General features: G+C 39.1%; 1 protein-coding gene across 2 annotated transcripts in view; it reads right to left on the bottom strand.

Annotated features, from left to right (window-relative positions):
* Positions 1-14,806, bottom strand: part of cdc14ab (cell division cycle 14Ab) — a 37,535-nt gene extending 22,729 nt beyond the window's left edge. For both annotated transcript variants that reach the window (XM_075486060.1, XM_075486059.1), the window contains exons 1-5: positions 14,426-14,806; positions 11,976-12,066; positions 9,047-9,122; positions 6,670-6,762; positions 5,836-5,915 (exon numbers count right to left, since the gene is read on the bottom strand). In XM_075486060.1, the coding sequence (XP_075342175.1) occupies positions 5,836-5,915; positions 6,670-6,762; positions 9,047-9,122; positions 11,976-12,066; positions 14,426-14,522 (437 nt within the window). In that variant the 5' untranslated portion in view covers positions 14,523-14,806. The remainder of the gene's footprint in view (positions 1-5,835; positions 5,916-6,669; positions 6,763-9,046; positions 9,123-11,975; positions 12,067-14,425) is intronic.
* Between the last annotated feature and the right edge of the window lie 339 nt (positions 14,807-15,145).

A 15,145-nucleotide genomic window follows, 5' to 3' on the forward strand; every position in this document is an offset into this window, starting at 1 on the left:
TGTTTTTTTCCTGTTTGCTGGTTGATCCGAACCAAACGGTGATGGATGAACAGAGAACAGACTGAACAATGGCGGTGTAAAACTGGATCAGCAGCCATTAATTAATGTTGCCATTTATCAATATTATTGAATTTTAGTAGCATTTCAGATCATATAAACTTATTAATTTAGCCATTTATAGAGATCTTTGTAGTTAGTTTCGGATTATTTGCAAGTTGCATCGATGAAAGAAGCATTTGTAAACAAACAACTGTTTCTCCGGACAAACTGCGTCTTTCTTTGCATCTTCTTCGGATTTTCTACCGAGCTTAAAAAAAAAAAAACAGTTTTTAACTTCTGTTATGATGCGTAACCATGGCAACGGGAAAGTCGTTAACCTGTCGGGAGCAGCTAACTGAGCTTAACGAAGCCCGAGCAATGCCTGGAATAAGATCCTAAATAATAAAAAAAAATAGAGATGAAGAGGAGACGTCTAGGATTCAGAGCAGGAACAAAATGGAGGATGATGGAGACCTCTGAAGGTTTCTACCACACCTTCCTCTCTGCTGCACGTCAACTTTCTACATGTTTGTCAGCTGGTTTATATTTTATTTTGTCATCTTTCTGTATCAACAGCAGATCTTTTATAATAATAATAATTAAAGCTGCAGGAATAAGTAACTTCCCTTCAGGGATTAATGAAAGTGGAAACGAATCTCCTGCTGTAAAGTCAAAGTGTGAACGAACTGTGCAGAGAGTCTGGACCTTATGTTCATGTGTGAAGAGGACTCAGCCTTCCTGCAGGAACAAGCTGGAGCTCCACAGCTCGTCTATCAGCAGCGTTAGCAGCGTTAGCATTTAAAGACGCCGACACTGACCGATTGTCATAAAATCAGTATTCCTGCAAAGCAAAGCTGTGACTTCTCTGCTCACAATGTAAGAACCAACCAGCTACTAAACTCCAAAGAATTTTTCATGATTTCTTCCTTTAGTTTAGTTTCCTCGGCCACATAAAGAGGAAGATTTAAAGTGATACTCCGGAGTAGATTCAACCTGGGGTCATTTGAACCGTGATATCCAGCCAAGTAGCCCACCCGCAGTTTTTTCGATATTGGCTTAGATATGCTATATTCTACATGTTTTTTTTTATGAATTTTTATGTTGTAGAGTTGTGAAATTATTTTATCAATGGAGAAACTGAGCAGCCTTGCTTTGTTGTCTACAGTAGTAGATCAACCTTCATCTTACTTTGAAGCTCCCAGATAAAGGAAGTGACGTCGACGCAGCTTTAGCAGCAGAGAAGCTATCAGGCTTGTGTTGATAATAATAAACTCCTGGACTATTTTCAAACTTCCAAATGCATCGCTTTGTGAGTACAGACCATATTTGTACTACTGTAGAAGTTTGGTGTCATGGCATGTGATTTTAGTGTGGTAATTTTGGAGATACGGACCAGGATCCATTAACCCTTGTACGAAGCTATCAGAAGCTATTCGGGATAACTCAGTAACTCAGCTGATGTTCAGCCAATATCGAAAAAACTGCGGGTGGGCTACTTGGCTGGATCACTTTAATACACTATTCTCATCAGAAAGGACAAACATTGGGCTGAAAGATGAGAAAAAACATCAAATGTTTCACGCAATTATCTGTAAAAAAAAAAAGTAAATAAAAAGGGAAAACTATAACTTCAGGTTGTTCACAAACTTTGAGACCTTTCTTCGATAAAAGTGTGATTTTAAACATTTTATAGCCTACTGGTACTGTTCTGAATATCCACTTTTTCTTTATTTTATTATTTTGTATCATTATTGTCTTTTTTATTATTTTAATCTTGTATATTTTTATGTCTGTAACTTTTTTTCTAGTGTAACACTTGGGGTGTACTTTTCACACTATGTTTATTTTTATTATTCAGTTTTTTTTTGTATAGACAGCATGGTGAGGTGGGGGGGAGAAAATAAGAAAAATATGCATGTTGAATAACATTGATCAATGCTCATTCTCTCAAATAAAAAGTTTAAAACAAAAAAAGAACATTTTTACGGAGCTCTGGGGGGCTTTAAGGCAGCCACATGCACCCAGGGTTGCAGAGGTGTTGAGGGGAGAAATCTGACCCCAGATTCCAAATCAAAACCTGAGCTGCAGGTCCACACAGAGGGATTATAACAGAGCGCCGTGACTCAACATCCCCTCAGCTCACAGCGACACGGCTCTGCTCGCTTTGAGGTTAATCCACCGGGAGCAGCAGGGTTGTTCGGGCTATTCTGGTCCTCAGAGTGTGGATGTTTATTTCATTATCAAAGCAGTGTCAGAGGCTCTCGCTGAGCTCGTGCATGTTCACAGTTTGGTGAGAGGAGGGCTGTTTAATACAGTTTCCCGTCCTGACTGAAACCAGACTGAAAGGACAGTTCATGTCCAGGTTACCATACAAAGCAAGATGCTTGTTTTCAGTAAACAGCCCGAGATCGAGAGCTATCTCAGATAAGATCAGCTGCATCACACCACACCTTCAGAGAGGTGAAACGCTTTATGTCAACAGCTGACAGTTTCTCTGTTTTTCCTGCATGACATGATGAGCTTACGTAAATACTAATTAGTCTGGAAATGTTCCAAAAGTCCTGACAGGCACTGAACAAAAATGAGTTTCCCACAGAGATTTAATCCAGCCCTTATTTATGGAAATAAGAAATAAGAGCTGAAACATGTTCCAACATGAACATAAACCCAGAATCTGAGTCAGAACCAGAGTTAGTTCAGTTCTGAGCAGCTTTAAAGTGAATATCTGCAGATGTTTCCATGGTAACAGCTGCAGAGACTCACTGAAACATGTTCCAACATGAACATAAACCCAGAATCTGAGGCAGAACCAGAGTTAGTTCAGCTCTGAGCAGCTTTAAAGTGAATATCTGCAGATGTTTCCATGGTAACAGCTGCAGAGATCCACTGAAACATGTTCCAACATGAACATAAACCCAGAATCTGAGGCAGAACCAGAGTTAGTTCAGTTCTGAGCAGCTTTAAAGGGAATATCTGCAGATGTTTCCATGGTAACAGCTGCAGAGATTCACTGAAACATGTTCCAACATGAACATAAACCCAGAATCTGAGGCAGAACCAGAGTTAGTTCAGTTCTGAGCAGCTTTAAAGTGAATATCTGCTCTGAGCTGCTTTCTCCTCCAGCACAGCCTGAACCCTCTCAGACGAGCTTTCTGTCCTTTCTTTAAGTTAGTTCTTTAGGCCTGACACTTCTTCTTCTGTCCTCCACTTGTCCAGTTTCCTCAAATGTTTTAAGGACACACTGCACACCATGCTGAGATATGCCAAGTTTTCAGCTAACAGCTCTTTGGGAATCACCTTGTTGCTGCAGAAATCCTGTTTTCTGTCTGTCACACTGTGTTATCTTTGCTGTTTTTCACACATGCAGCTAAAGAAATGGGAACAAATCTTAATTCCAGTCTAAAACCCACAAAGAGCTTCTAGATTATTCATTTCTGGTGGCATAAAACTGTTTAATCATTTAATTTATATCAATTATTCCATAATTAGTCATTAGATTATATCTTATATTCCTTTTTTAAGCTTTAAATTGAATCTTATTTACTTTTTCTTGATGTTGTTTAACATATAATTCTTATTATTGTCTGTTTTTTTTTCTACTTTTAGACGTGATAACATTAATTTTTTTGGGATTAGGATTTTTTTTTATCTGAATTTCTTATATTAATTTGACTCTTTTGGTAACTGAAAGCAGTTTTAATATAAATGTACAAAAAAGTTGAAACTATGAAGCTGTTTTTCACAGATGCAGCTAAAGAAATGGGAACAAATGATGTGTCTCTGTGACAGGCTGCTGGAAACAAAGTGCCTAAAGATCCAGTTTAAAATGTGGACACAACACTGGTTCATCCCTTGAGTTAGGAGCCTTTTCCCTGCCTGAATGGTTCATAGGTCAGAGTTAAGTGGCTTAACAAAGAAAAAACTGGACTGAAAATGAGGAAGAAGCAGAAAATGTCCAAAGAGAAACTCTGAAAGAGCTTCAGGAAGCTGCAGAACTGCTGATCAGGACCCTTTAAGAGATTATAAGAGTCTAAAATATACAGAAATGAAGGCTGGATGCTGAAGGGATGTTCAGGAATAATAATTTACAGTAAGTCTAGTCTCATTTCTCTGACGGTCAGCGAACGCCTCACCCTCGGTGGGCGTGGCCTGTAAGTCCAGTTTAATCCTCCAGCAGCCTGCAGAGAGCTCAGAGCTCCTCATGAGGCCGACAGAACAACAAAGTCCTCCTCCTATCAGCAGCACTCTGCCGTTATGTAACCGCTCAGTGGGTTGGCGACAACAAAAAGCCCTTTATGCCACAGGCACGCACGCACGTGCACGGCTCGTCTCAGTTTGCGTGTTCGTGATGAAACAACAAACTGAAGCTTCGAACCAACTTTATTCCGCCTGCTTGCAGCTGAAAATGCACCAAACACACCGTCTGAAAGCAGCTTATTTCATAAAAACAACAGGAATTACACCTGACCAAAAGCAGAGGGACGATCATCACTCAACATGCTGTCGACACTAAAGATAAACACCGCTTTTTATCATCACCGACTTCCTTCCACCGGAGAGTAAAGCAGTTCATGTTGGAGAGGTTCGGGAGCCTGAAGGGACACAGATCCCAGGAGTCTGAGCTGCATGCGTCCCTCCTGCAGCCACGTGGGGATCAGAGCGTTTTCCCAGCGTTTACATTCAACTTATTCCACAATCACTGCAGTAACCCGATTCATCTACTTGATCCGTTTGGGTTTAGCTTCTTCTTCTGCTGCCATTGTTCATCGTTCATTCACAAAGCTTCCAGACAGAAAATACCTGAATCCTGCTGAGGTTGGCCGGTACAACAGCATGCACGGCCTGTGCTAAATGAGTAAATAAATCAGTCCCCCTCCTGTGTTTAAAGGAAGCCGGTTAAAGGTCCCAATCACACAGCATTGTGGTCACCGAACATCACGAAGGTCGTGCCCGTTTAAACATTTAATTTTTCATTATATTTAACTCGGGCTGGGCGAGTTAACTCGTTAGTTATTTAACGCCGATAAATATTTTATCATGCATTAACGCGTTTTAATGCACGATTATAATTTTTTATAATTATTATTTTTTATAATTATTATAAAAAAAATTATAATTATTTTTTTAAATTATATATTTTTTTATATTATAATTTTTTAAATGTAATTTAAAAAAAAATATATATTTTTTTTAAATATCATTTTTTGGGTTCTTTTGTGCCTTTAATGGATAAGAAAGTTCAGAGAGAGGGGGAACAACATGCAGCACAGGGCCGTCCGACCGGGGCCAGCTGCAGCGAGGACTATAGCCTCTGTACATGGGGCAGCTGCTCAGCCCACTACGCCACGGACCACCTGTTTTATCATTTATTTTATTATTGTAAAAGTCTGTCGCTCACAGGGTTTTATTTTGTTAAAGTCTATTGCTCACAGGCTTTTATTTTGTACATAAAAACTTCTACATAAAAACTACAGACAGATGCTGATGTTAAAAGTGTGTTTGCACAACAAATGTTATGGCACTTTCATTCATATGGCAGCACATTTAAAATAAAGCTAAATGCTAAAAGCTATGCACTACTTTTGGATTCATTTTTGGATTTTGCGTACAAATGCGATTAATCGTGATTAATCAGGGAAATCATGTGATTAATTAGATTAAACATTTTAATCGTTGCCTGGCTCTATATTTAACTTTATTGAACTGGCCAATCATTAGGGTTTATAAAGGCAGGCTGGAGGAGGAAAAAGCCTCGTTCACATCCTGTAAAGTGTTAAAAATCTGCTGCACACTGACCTGAAAGGCAGGTAGGAGGCGTTGGAACCAGAGATCAGGGCTCGGAAGGCTTCTTCTGGGGTTTTCTTCAGGTAGATCACCTGAGATGGAGACACAGATCACATGATTTAAAGCTCGTTTTCATCTCATCTGAGGAACCAAAACAAGCCGTGGGGCTCACATCTGTTAAATAGCACATCTGCTCCTTAAGTTCATCTCTGTTGTGAGCTATAAGAATCCCCGTCGGTCACATGTTCGTCAGGCTTTCTATTAAAATGAGGACGGTGCTCATATTTCTGACTGGAGCAGTGGTGAAAGGCTCCATCTTTGCTGATTAAGGATGAAGATTCATTTTATCACGACGCCGAGGCCAAACTGTGGGAACTGACGAGTGTTTAAAGTGTTTGGGATAAATTGATTAAATATGTCAGAAAGCCGAACAGAGGTTTGTTATCAGGAAGCTGAAGGTGTTTAAGGTCGCCTGGTTTTTAATATCAATCATTTCCATCCATCTATCTATACATCCATCCATCCCTACATCCATCCATCCATCCATCCATTAACCCATAACAAATACCGTGTATGTGAAAAGCAAAGCAAAAGGATTAAACTACAGTTCCCATGATGCTTTGAGAGGTTCGTGAGTTGGTGACAGGCCACAACTTCTTCTTTATGTTTATATTTCTTTACATTTAGCCAAACTGTACCTGGTAAATGTTGTTATTATCTTTAATTCTGTGATTTCTGAGTGAATTTAAATGGTTTTGGGGAGTTTTCTTCATCCGATTTGAAGCTCTGAGAACATCAGATCGAGTCCCTCGTTTGTAAATCTACTGATCAATAAGCTGTACTCACGGCGTAACCTCCGATCAGCACGGCGGCGTTGGATCTCTTCCTCTGGTCGAAGCTGGTGTAGTGAACGATTCGCTTCCTGGTCAGAGTGAACGACTGCAGGGGACGAAACACAGAAAAACTGTCACATTTAATTCAGTTATAATCCGTAAGATTTGGTGTTTTTCTCCATTTTCTGCGCATCACTCACAGGAAAGACGACACAAAACTGTTGAACTTTACCCTGAAACTGATATTTTCCTAGATAAACTGATAAATTCAGACCCAACAGCTTCAGTCTGAATTAAAACCTCAGTAAAAATTAAAGCTGCACGCAGCCTTGAGCGGGACCGAGCTGTTACCATTAAATCTGTAGGAGGAGTTCGATCAGATGCGAGGTGTGAAAAAAAAAAAAAAAGGACGTTTCCAACCACCAGCAGGTGGCGCTAAAAGTGGATGTCACTATGTTATATGTGCGCGTTCAGGCTGGGTCCAGCATTCACCGTATGGAGTTTGGGACAGATTGGATTATGTATGTGGGAGTTATAAGCGACTTAATTTTTTGTGGCGAGTGATGGCGAGTCATCAAACTTTGAGGCAACGCCTTTTGAGTTTTGAAAAAGTTTCGCCATGATACTTTCCCCCATGTTTTAAGAGTAACCTGGCCAATTCTGTAGCATTAAATCTGTAGGAGGAGTTTGATCTTATGCAAGGTGTGGAATCGGTCGAAAATGGCACGAAAACTCACTTTCCATCCAAAATGGCCGCCTTCCTGTGAACGTGGGACCATGGCGGCATGAGACTTTTTTGTGCGTCTGGGCATGATGAATGAGTGTACCGAATTTCGTCGTCCCACACGAAACTAAGCCCAATGCGGGGACCATTTTTAAGCATTATAGGGGGCGCTACAGAGTCAATGAGCGACTCCCAAAAATATAAAGTTTACATTCTTTCATGTCGTCGACTGGCAGGTGGCGCTCGCAAAATTTCCTGAGTCTTCGAGCCCCTTTTGCAAAGAATAAGAATAACTCCTGCAGATGCATAAGAGCTGGCGTGTCCAACATGACATTCAGCTGCAGCTTCTCACAGAGGACCGTGAAACCGTCGGCTCTCATTAGAGTCTGGCTGCTGACCCCGTCGGTCCAGTCATCGTCATTCCCAGAGCTCATGTCCACGATCCCGTCCCCGATGGTTCCTGTGATTTCTGAGTGAATTTAAATAGTTTTGGGGAGTTTTCTTCATCCAATTTGAAGCTCTGAGAACATTCTTGGGTCAGAACTCAGGTTTTTTCAGGTCCAAACTCTGGCTGGGAGTCTCATAAACCAACTGTGTATGAATTTGCCCAAGTTGGAATTTATTTAATTGGCTTGAACCGGACGGTATCTTTGAGGCGTCCGTATAAATAAAGCTGCTGTTGGGCTCTAAATGCACTTTTTATGCTACAAACCGTGAATAAATGGTCTAATTTTTAGCACAACAACAAATTCCTTGCATGTGAAAAGCAAAGCAAAAGGATTAAGTTGTGAAACTACAGTTCCCATGATGCTTTGAGAGGTTCATGAGTTGGTAACAGGCCACAACTTCTTCTTTATGTTTATATTATATTTAGATATATATATATATATATATATATATATAATATTATATTTATAACGGTGACTGCTGAGTTCTTCTCAAATTGATTGATTGATTTTTATTTATTTGTTTATTTTGTCATTTATTATTATTTAGTTAGTAGTAGTATTATTATTATTGTTGTTAATTCAATCATAAATATTAAAGAAAAATGTTGAGCTACTTGACGAATTTGAATTTCCCCCATTGGGGGATAAATAAAGTTTTTTTTATTCTATTCTATATTTCTTTACATTTAGCCAAACTTTACCTGGTAAGTGTTGCTATTATCTTTAATTCTGTGATTTCTGAGTGAATTTAAATAGTTTTGGGGAGTTTTCTTCATCCGATTTGAAGCTCTGAGAACATCTCCATTCTGGCTGGGAGTCTCATAAACCAACTGTGTATGAATTTGCCCAAGTTGGAATTTAATTAATTGGCTTGAACTGGACGGTATCGTTGCAGCGTCCGTATAAATAAAGCTAAATTGAACAGAACCGGGCCTGCTTGGGGGGGGGCTGAGGCTTCGAAAAGGAGCAGAAACTCGTGACAAACATCAGCGAGACGCTGAACACGTGGATCCGGACCATCCGGTCGGCAGGTCGCCATGACGAATGACATAAGTCGAGCGGAGGAATGCGGTCGCCATGGCGACGCGCATCAAACACACAACAGAGAAGATGAATGCGTTACAGTTTCAGTGAGAGTGAGAGGCGGCGTCGCGCTGCCTCTGCCCCGTTGCATTCTGGACATTCCTGCAGAGGGAGAGTCGCCGGCAGAAACTCACCTTCAGCTTCTTGTTGAGTTTGCAGCAGTATCGGTACAACATGGCCAGGTTCAGAGGCCCGAAGTCTGCGTAGAAGCTGCGGAGACACAGAGGGACGCTGGGTTTAAAGCCCGCCGGGCTCCTCGGGCCGCCGCCGCCGCTTTAAAGCGAAGCTGACGGCGAGCAGCAGCAGCAGAGTGAAAGTCTGCTGAGATACCGAACATATTTTATCTGCTCTGGAATGATCTAAACAGGAAGTTCCTCCCGCTGCCAGGCCTCTGAACTTTCAGCCGTTTGTTACCTGAAGCCAAAACAAACACCTGCATGGAACAAACTGGGGAAGCGTTAAACTGCGATAAACCATCCAAACTTCATTCATAGTGAGAGTGCTTTAAGGCATTCTCACTATTAAGCTCCTGTTTCTCTTTATTATTATTATTCCGACAGTTTTCGGCACCTAACTACTTCTGCATGCTTTCAGATATTTCTACAATTTTGCTTTCAAAATGTTCAGCTCTTTCAGCACATTCCTACTTTCATTTTTGGTGTTTCTAACTTTTACACTTTTTTAAGATATTCAACTTTTATTCAAATTTTCCCGTCATTCAAATGAATGGAAACTGCTTTCAGCTCTTCTAAAACTTCCTCCTCTTTCCAACCTAACTACTTCTGCATGCTTTCAGCTAGAGACACCATTCAAACTTTAAATGGGTCACAAGACATTCAGCTATTATCTAATTGTTTTAGCTTTTTAAAATCTTCAGCCAATTTTGAAATATGACAGTTTCAAAAACATGAACATTTTGCTCCTTCTTGATTTTTATGAATGAGCACACAGTTGAGTGCGTGCTGATATGTTTCAAATTTTGCAGTTTTTTCAAACAAATTCCTCTAACTTTCATACAGTTTAACTTAGAGAAACAAATTATACCTTAAAATGTAGGAAAATTTGTCCTCTTTCAGCCAATGTAACTACTAAAGAGCTCACATTTACAGAATTTCAGCTATGAGCCTTGAACAGAGATCAAACTCGCAAATTCTCTGACTAACTCCAATGTTAAGTTTGGTAGTACACAATAAATAAATAAATAAAATCACAAAATTCCTTCAACCAATACCTCAGCAACAGTTTTTACAGCTAAAATTTTCACTATTTTCAGCTTTTTTAGCATGGTGAGCTATCCCCATTCAGCTCATAAGCGTTCTCACTGCTGTTTCACAGGAACAGCTCTTTCTAGTTTATGTTTATTATGCGTTAAAAGATCCATCGGTTAATTTAAACTAAACCAAAACACATATTGATCTCCAAACATTCCTCCTGATATTGATAACAGGACTCTGGAACAGCAGCTATTAGCTTCCTAGCTCACATCCAGCTGTGCTAACATCTGTCTCTGCTTTCATAAACTGTGTTTCAATGCAGCTGAAGTCCTAATAAAGCCTCTTAGTTCCTGTTTTATTCTCCGTTATCAGCCAACACAGTGAAGCAGAACATGTTGAGTTAAACGAAGCATCGCAGCCGATAATCTGCATCGAGGATTTTTTGTAATCGAGTTAGTTGAGGAATCGTTTCGGCCTTAGAAACTAATACATTTCTACGGAAGCGTATTGCATTCACTAAAAAAAAAAACTCAAACTGGGTTTGTTTTTCTGGCTATTTTTTCTGTTTTTCTTTCTAATTTATTTTTTGGTTTGTTTTTCGGGGTAATTTTTGCTGTTTTTCTGGCTATTTTTTTTCTGTTTTTCAGGGTAATTTTTTCAGTTTTTCTGTCTAATTTATTTTTTGGTTTGTTTTTCGGGGTAATTTTTTCCAGAAATATCGAGATACTTTGAAATCCCGCCAGATTATCCAGCCTGCAAGTGACTCCGTTGGACCTAAGGTGACTCCTGCCCCCGCCCATACATGGCCGTCTTGAACACTTTGAAACATTGCTATGTCCAGGAGATCTGAACGGGCTTTCCTTCTGAACAACAAAGTCTTCAGGTGCCTGCGTAAAGTCGACAAACTCATAGTTATGCCATCTACATGACTTAAAGACAGGACTATCTCCCAGTGTCTTAAACCCGGGTCAAAGTAAAACTTGTTTAAACTAATGTAGATGGTTGGATGGATGACAGTTGTCTTTATTTGATTTATTTATTTAATCTCTGGGCTTTTTAGTTTTGTTTTTGTCTTTGTTTTTTTTATATTATAATGTAATCTTTATTTATGATTGTAGCGTGGATTTGTGTGAGTACAAACCATATGCTTGCTTTTTTACAAGTCCCCTTTCTCTATTTTGTTTTGTTTTACTATCATTTTTATGTACCTTACTGTGCTATTGTGCTGTTTTGTTTTGATTTCTGTTTGTTTATAAAATGAACAAAATTCTTCATAAATAAATGTTTAAAAAAAAGAAAAAACTTGATTAAACTAAACAAACCAGTCATGTTTGCTTCCATTAAATCAAGCCCTCATAAAAGAATGAATGCGTTGATTGTTGCTTTCTAAACTAAAAAAAAATTACCCCGAAAAAATAGCCAGAAAAACAGAAAAAAATTAATAACACAGAAAAACCGGAGGTTTTTTTTGTGTTTTTTTAAAGTGAATGCAATGCGCTTCCGTACATTTAAAACGTGTTTATCCTGTAAAAGACAAGCTGATTAAATCCTTTTTTATCCTCCAGTAACAACAACTACCTGCAGGTCCAAACCTGCAGCAACACGACGGGACACTAAACTGTAATAAACCGGCTGTTTGACCCGTTTCTGAGATAATTAAACTAATTTATATGTGACCCCAGGTAATAAATAAAACACCCGATCAGTCTGATTGATCTGTGAGAGCATCAATATGTGCGAGTGGGGCCTGAAAGCCTGAACCTGTGGCTTCTTCTACACATCTACACTCCTTTGGTTTCCTGTTGCAGGTCAGCACCCAGAATGCATTGCGGCGGGTTGGCAAACTTACTTTTCGTAGACGAACTCGTCGTCGGTGCAGAAGTAGTGCGTGTTGGCGGTGCTTTTGGGTTTGCTGCGCAACGTGGCGAAGTACAGACGCTCTGCGGGACAGAGAAAGGTTAAAGGTTAAAGGTTAAAGCACATCCTGGCTCCGTCTGCGTTCTGATCCGGTGACGTTTACAAGCTGTTCTGTCCAGTTTGGTGCCGGATCAGAAACATCCGATGAGATGAAACTGTGAATATATTCCGTTCGATCACTCAAACTGCCTCCAACCAAAATGACTCAATAAATAAGTTTATATGATGAGAAATGCTGATAAAAATTAATAAAAAACTAATTTACGCAAAGACAATCGAATAGAATTCATTTTATTTGTTATTTTAACTGGAATATAATTAATTTCTTTATTTATTTGTTTATGTATTGAGCAATTTATTCCCTCCAAATGATTCATTTCTTTTAAAAACATTTTTATCTAATTATTGTCATTTAATCTCTCCGTGTTTCGGCTTCTTTATGCAAACGAGGAGGCGGTTTTCCTCCTAAATGTGGGTCTTTGTGTCAGATTATGGCCGTTTCAGTGCTCCGTATCGGTTATGACGCTCCAGGAAACAAACCTGCCCACCAAACCTGTTAAAGGAGGCAAAGTTTGTCAGGGCTCAGCCCGGAGAGGCAATAAATGTGCTGCTGCGTCTAACCTTTTAACATAAAATCACTTTGTGAAACAAGCAGATTAAATCAAAGCCAGATGTTTTTAATCAAATGTGAACAGAGCTACAGACTTAAATCAATGATGTTGCTGATTAGAAACAAATAAACTTGTATAAAAAGCTATTTTTTCTGGACCCATTTCTCTAAAATCCACACAGATCACTGAGTTACTGATTTAACTTTTAGGCAGAAAGCTTCCCGAACACGAGGCAACAGGCCTGAACAACACATCCATCTTCCCACGGGACACCAAGGCGTTCCCAGACCATCCCGAGCCGGCCGAGAGATACCATCTCCTCAGTGAGTCCTGGGTCTGTTCTCCGGGTGGAACATGTTGGAAACATCTCCCCCGGGAGGCGTCCGGAAGGCTTCCAGATGTTCCAACTACCTCCTTTCTTGGAGAGAAGCAGTAACTCTCACACAGCCGCTAAAACTGAGCCCAGAAACCCTTCAGAGGAGGCTCATTTTGACTGTTTTTGGTTCCGTTTTAGTCTTTTGGTCACAACTAATGTCCAAAAGGAGACACTGAAACTGTCCAACCCAGAGTTGGTAACCCTCCTTTTTCTCAGGGGTGCTAATATTTATCCAAACTGCTTCAAACAATGTTAAAAATGCTGATAAAATTCACATATTTCTCTTCATTATCAAAGGCTCTGTAGTTTCAGCAAACAGGCCTTTAACATCAGTTATACAGAGTCATTTTTACCTTTAAAACGCTGAATATGTGACATTTACCCTTTATTTTTCAACCTTAAAATCAATAAAATTAGAACTACAATAAAAAAAACATTCACTTAATTCCTTAAACACCTTCATTCAAGCCGTTTTAACTTATTACTTACTCTAAACCAACTCTTTTTACCCTCAATAATGCTTAAACTTTCAGAAACTGTCCCTTTATAAGCCTTATTAATGTCTAATTAACTGTTTTACTTTGATCTAACTCTGCACTCGAGTTCTGGAACATCCAGAAATCCATAAACGTGATAAAAATGACTGAGACAAACTCAAACTGTTCACCAGGCTGTGAATAACTCCTGATATCATCATGACAAAGCAGCAGCTTTAAAAACTGAGATAATCTGAGGCTTCAGCCACCACTTTTTAGTCACTCTGCAAAGAAAAATAAGCATAAAAACATCTCTAATTCCTCTCTGGGGTTAAAGACTAACAGACACTTTAATACTGTAAGTAACCCTCTGATCTAACACTATAAAATAAGTCAATTAAGATTCATTTATTCATTTTTTCTGCTGTTATTGTTGTTGTTTGATCTTGTGTAGACATACTTGTACTTTTGTGGAGACTTTAAACTGTTTTGATATGTTAATTTTCAGCAACAGTCCTTTAACACCAGTTATACAGACTTATTTTTACCTTTTAAACACTGAATATGTGACATTTACTTTCTATTTTTTAACCTTAAAAATCAATAAATGATTTTATTTGTTTCTCTTTATATTCTTTTATGTATTTTTCATGCTTCTTCCACTCCCTGCTGCAATGATTTTATTTTATGTGAAGCACTTTTGTTTTGTACATGAAATGTGCTACTAATAAATTTGATTTGATTTGATAAAAACATCTCTAATTCCTCTCTGGGGTTAAAGACAAACAGACACTTTAATACTGTTAGTAACCCTCTGATCTAACACTATAAAAGAAGTAAATTAAGGTTTATTTACAAATTCTTTCTGCTGTTATTGTTGTTGTTTGATCTTGTGTTGTTAAACTGCTTTCTAAGTTACCTTTGATAAACTCCGCGGCTCCCAGCAGCTCGCAGTCCTCTGCCATCCTGAACAGGGCAGACAGGACCGGGGAGTGCTTCACTCCCTCCACCGTCATGGCTCCGTCTAATTCCTACCAGAAACTTTTTAAACTGCTAGCAGCTCGGTTAGCCGTTAGCGGGCTAGCACAACGCATCCGCGCCAAAAAAAAGTGTTTTAAAAAGTTTAAAACTCCCCCCTCAGTTCGCCATCGGTCTCTTGGGTGTATCCTCACTCATTGTGGGGGTTTTTTTCTGTCGTTTTTGCGCGTTACATTTACCGTTTTTGACCGGTAAATATTTCCCAGTTAGCATGTTAGCATTTTAGCATGTTTGCGCCGCGGATGCTTGACGACGTTCCCCACAGACTGAAGCTCTGATTGAGCAAATCCCTCTTTAAGACACGTTGCCGTGACAACCAGAGCCGCTCTCGTCGCGGTCGCAGCCAATCACAAAGCAGAACACTCCGTGCTGCCTTCACACGGTCCACTGAAAAACACTACACAAGTGAGACTTTAGATTTGATACCAAAATATTTACTTTAGATATATTTACTATAGATTTATACTATAGATATTATATATATAGATATATAGATATATTATAATATTATATATTATATTTACTACAGATATAGATATATTATATAGATATAGATATATTATATATATAGATATATTATATTATAATATTATACATTATA

This window comes from Odontesthes bonariensis, chromosome 15, assembly GCF_027942865.1.
Source record: "Odontesthes bonariensis isolate fOdoBon6 chromosome 15, fOdoBon6.hap1, whole genome shotgun sequence".
Lineage (NCBI taxonomy): Eukaryota > Metazoa > Chordata > Actinopteri > Atheriniformes > Atherinopsidae > Odontesthes > Odontesthes bonariensis.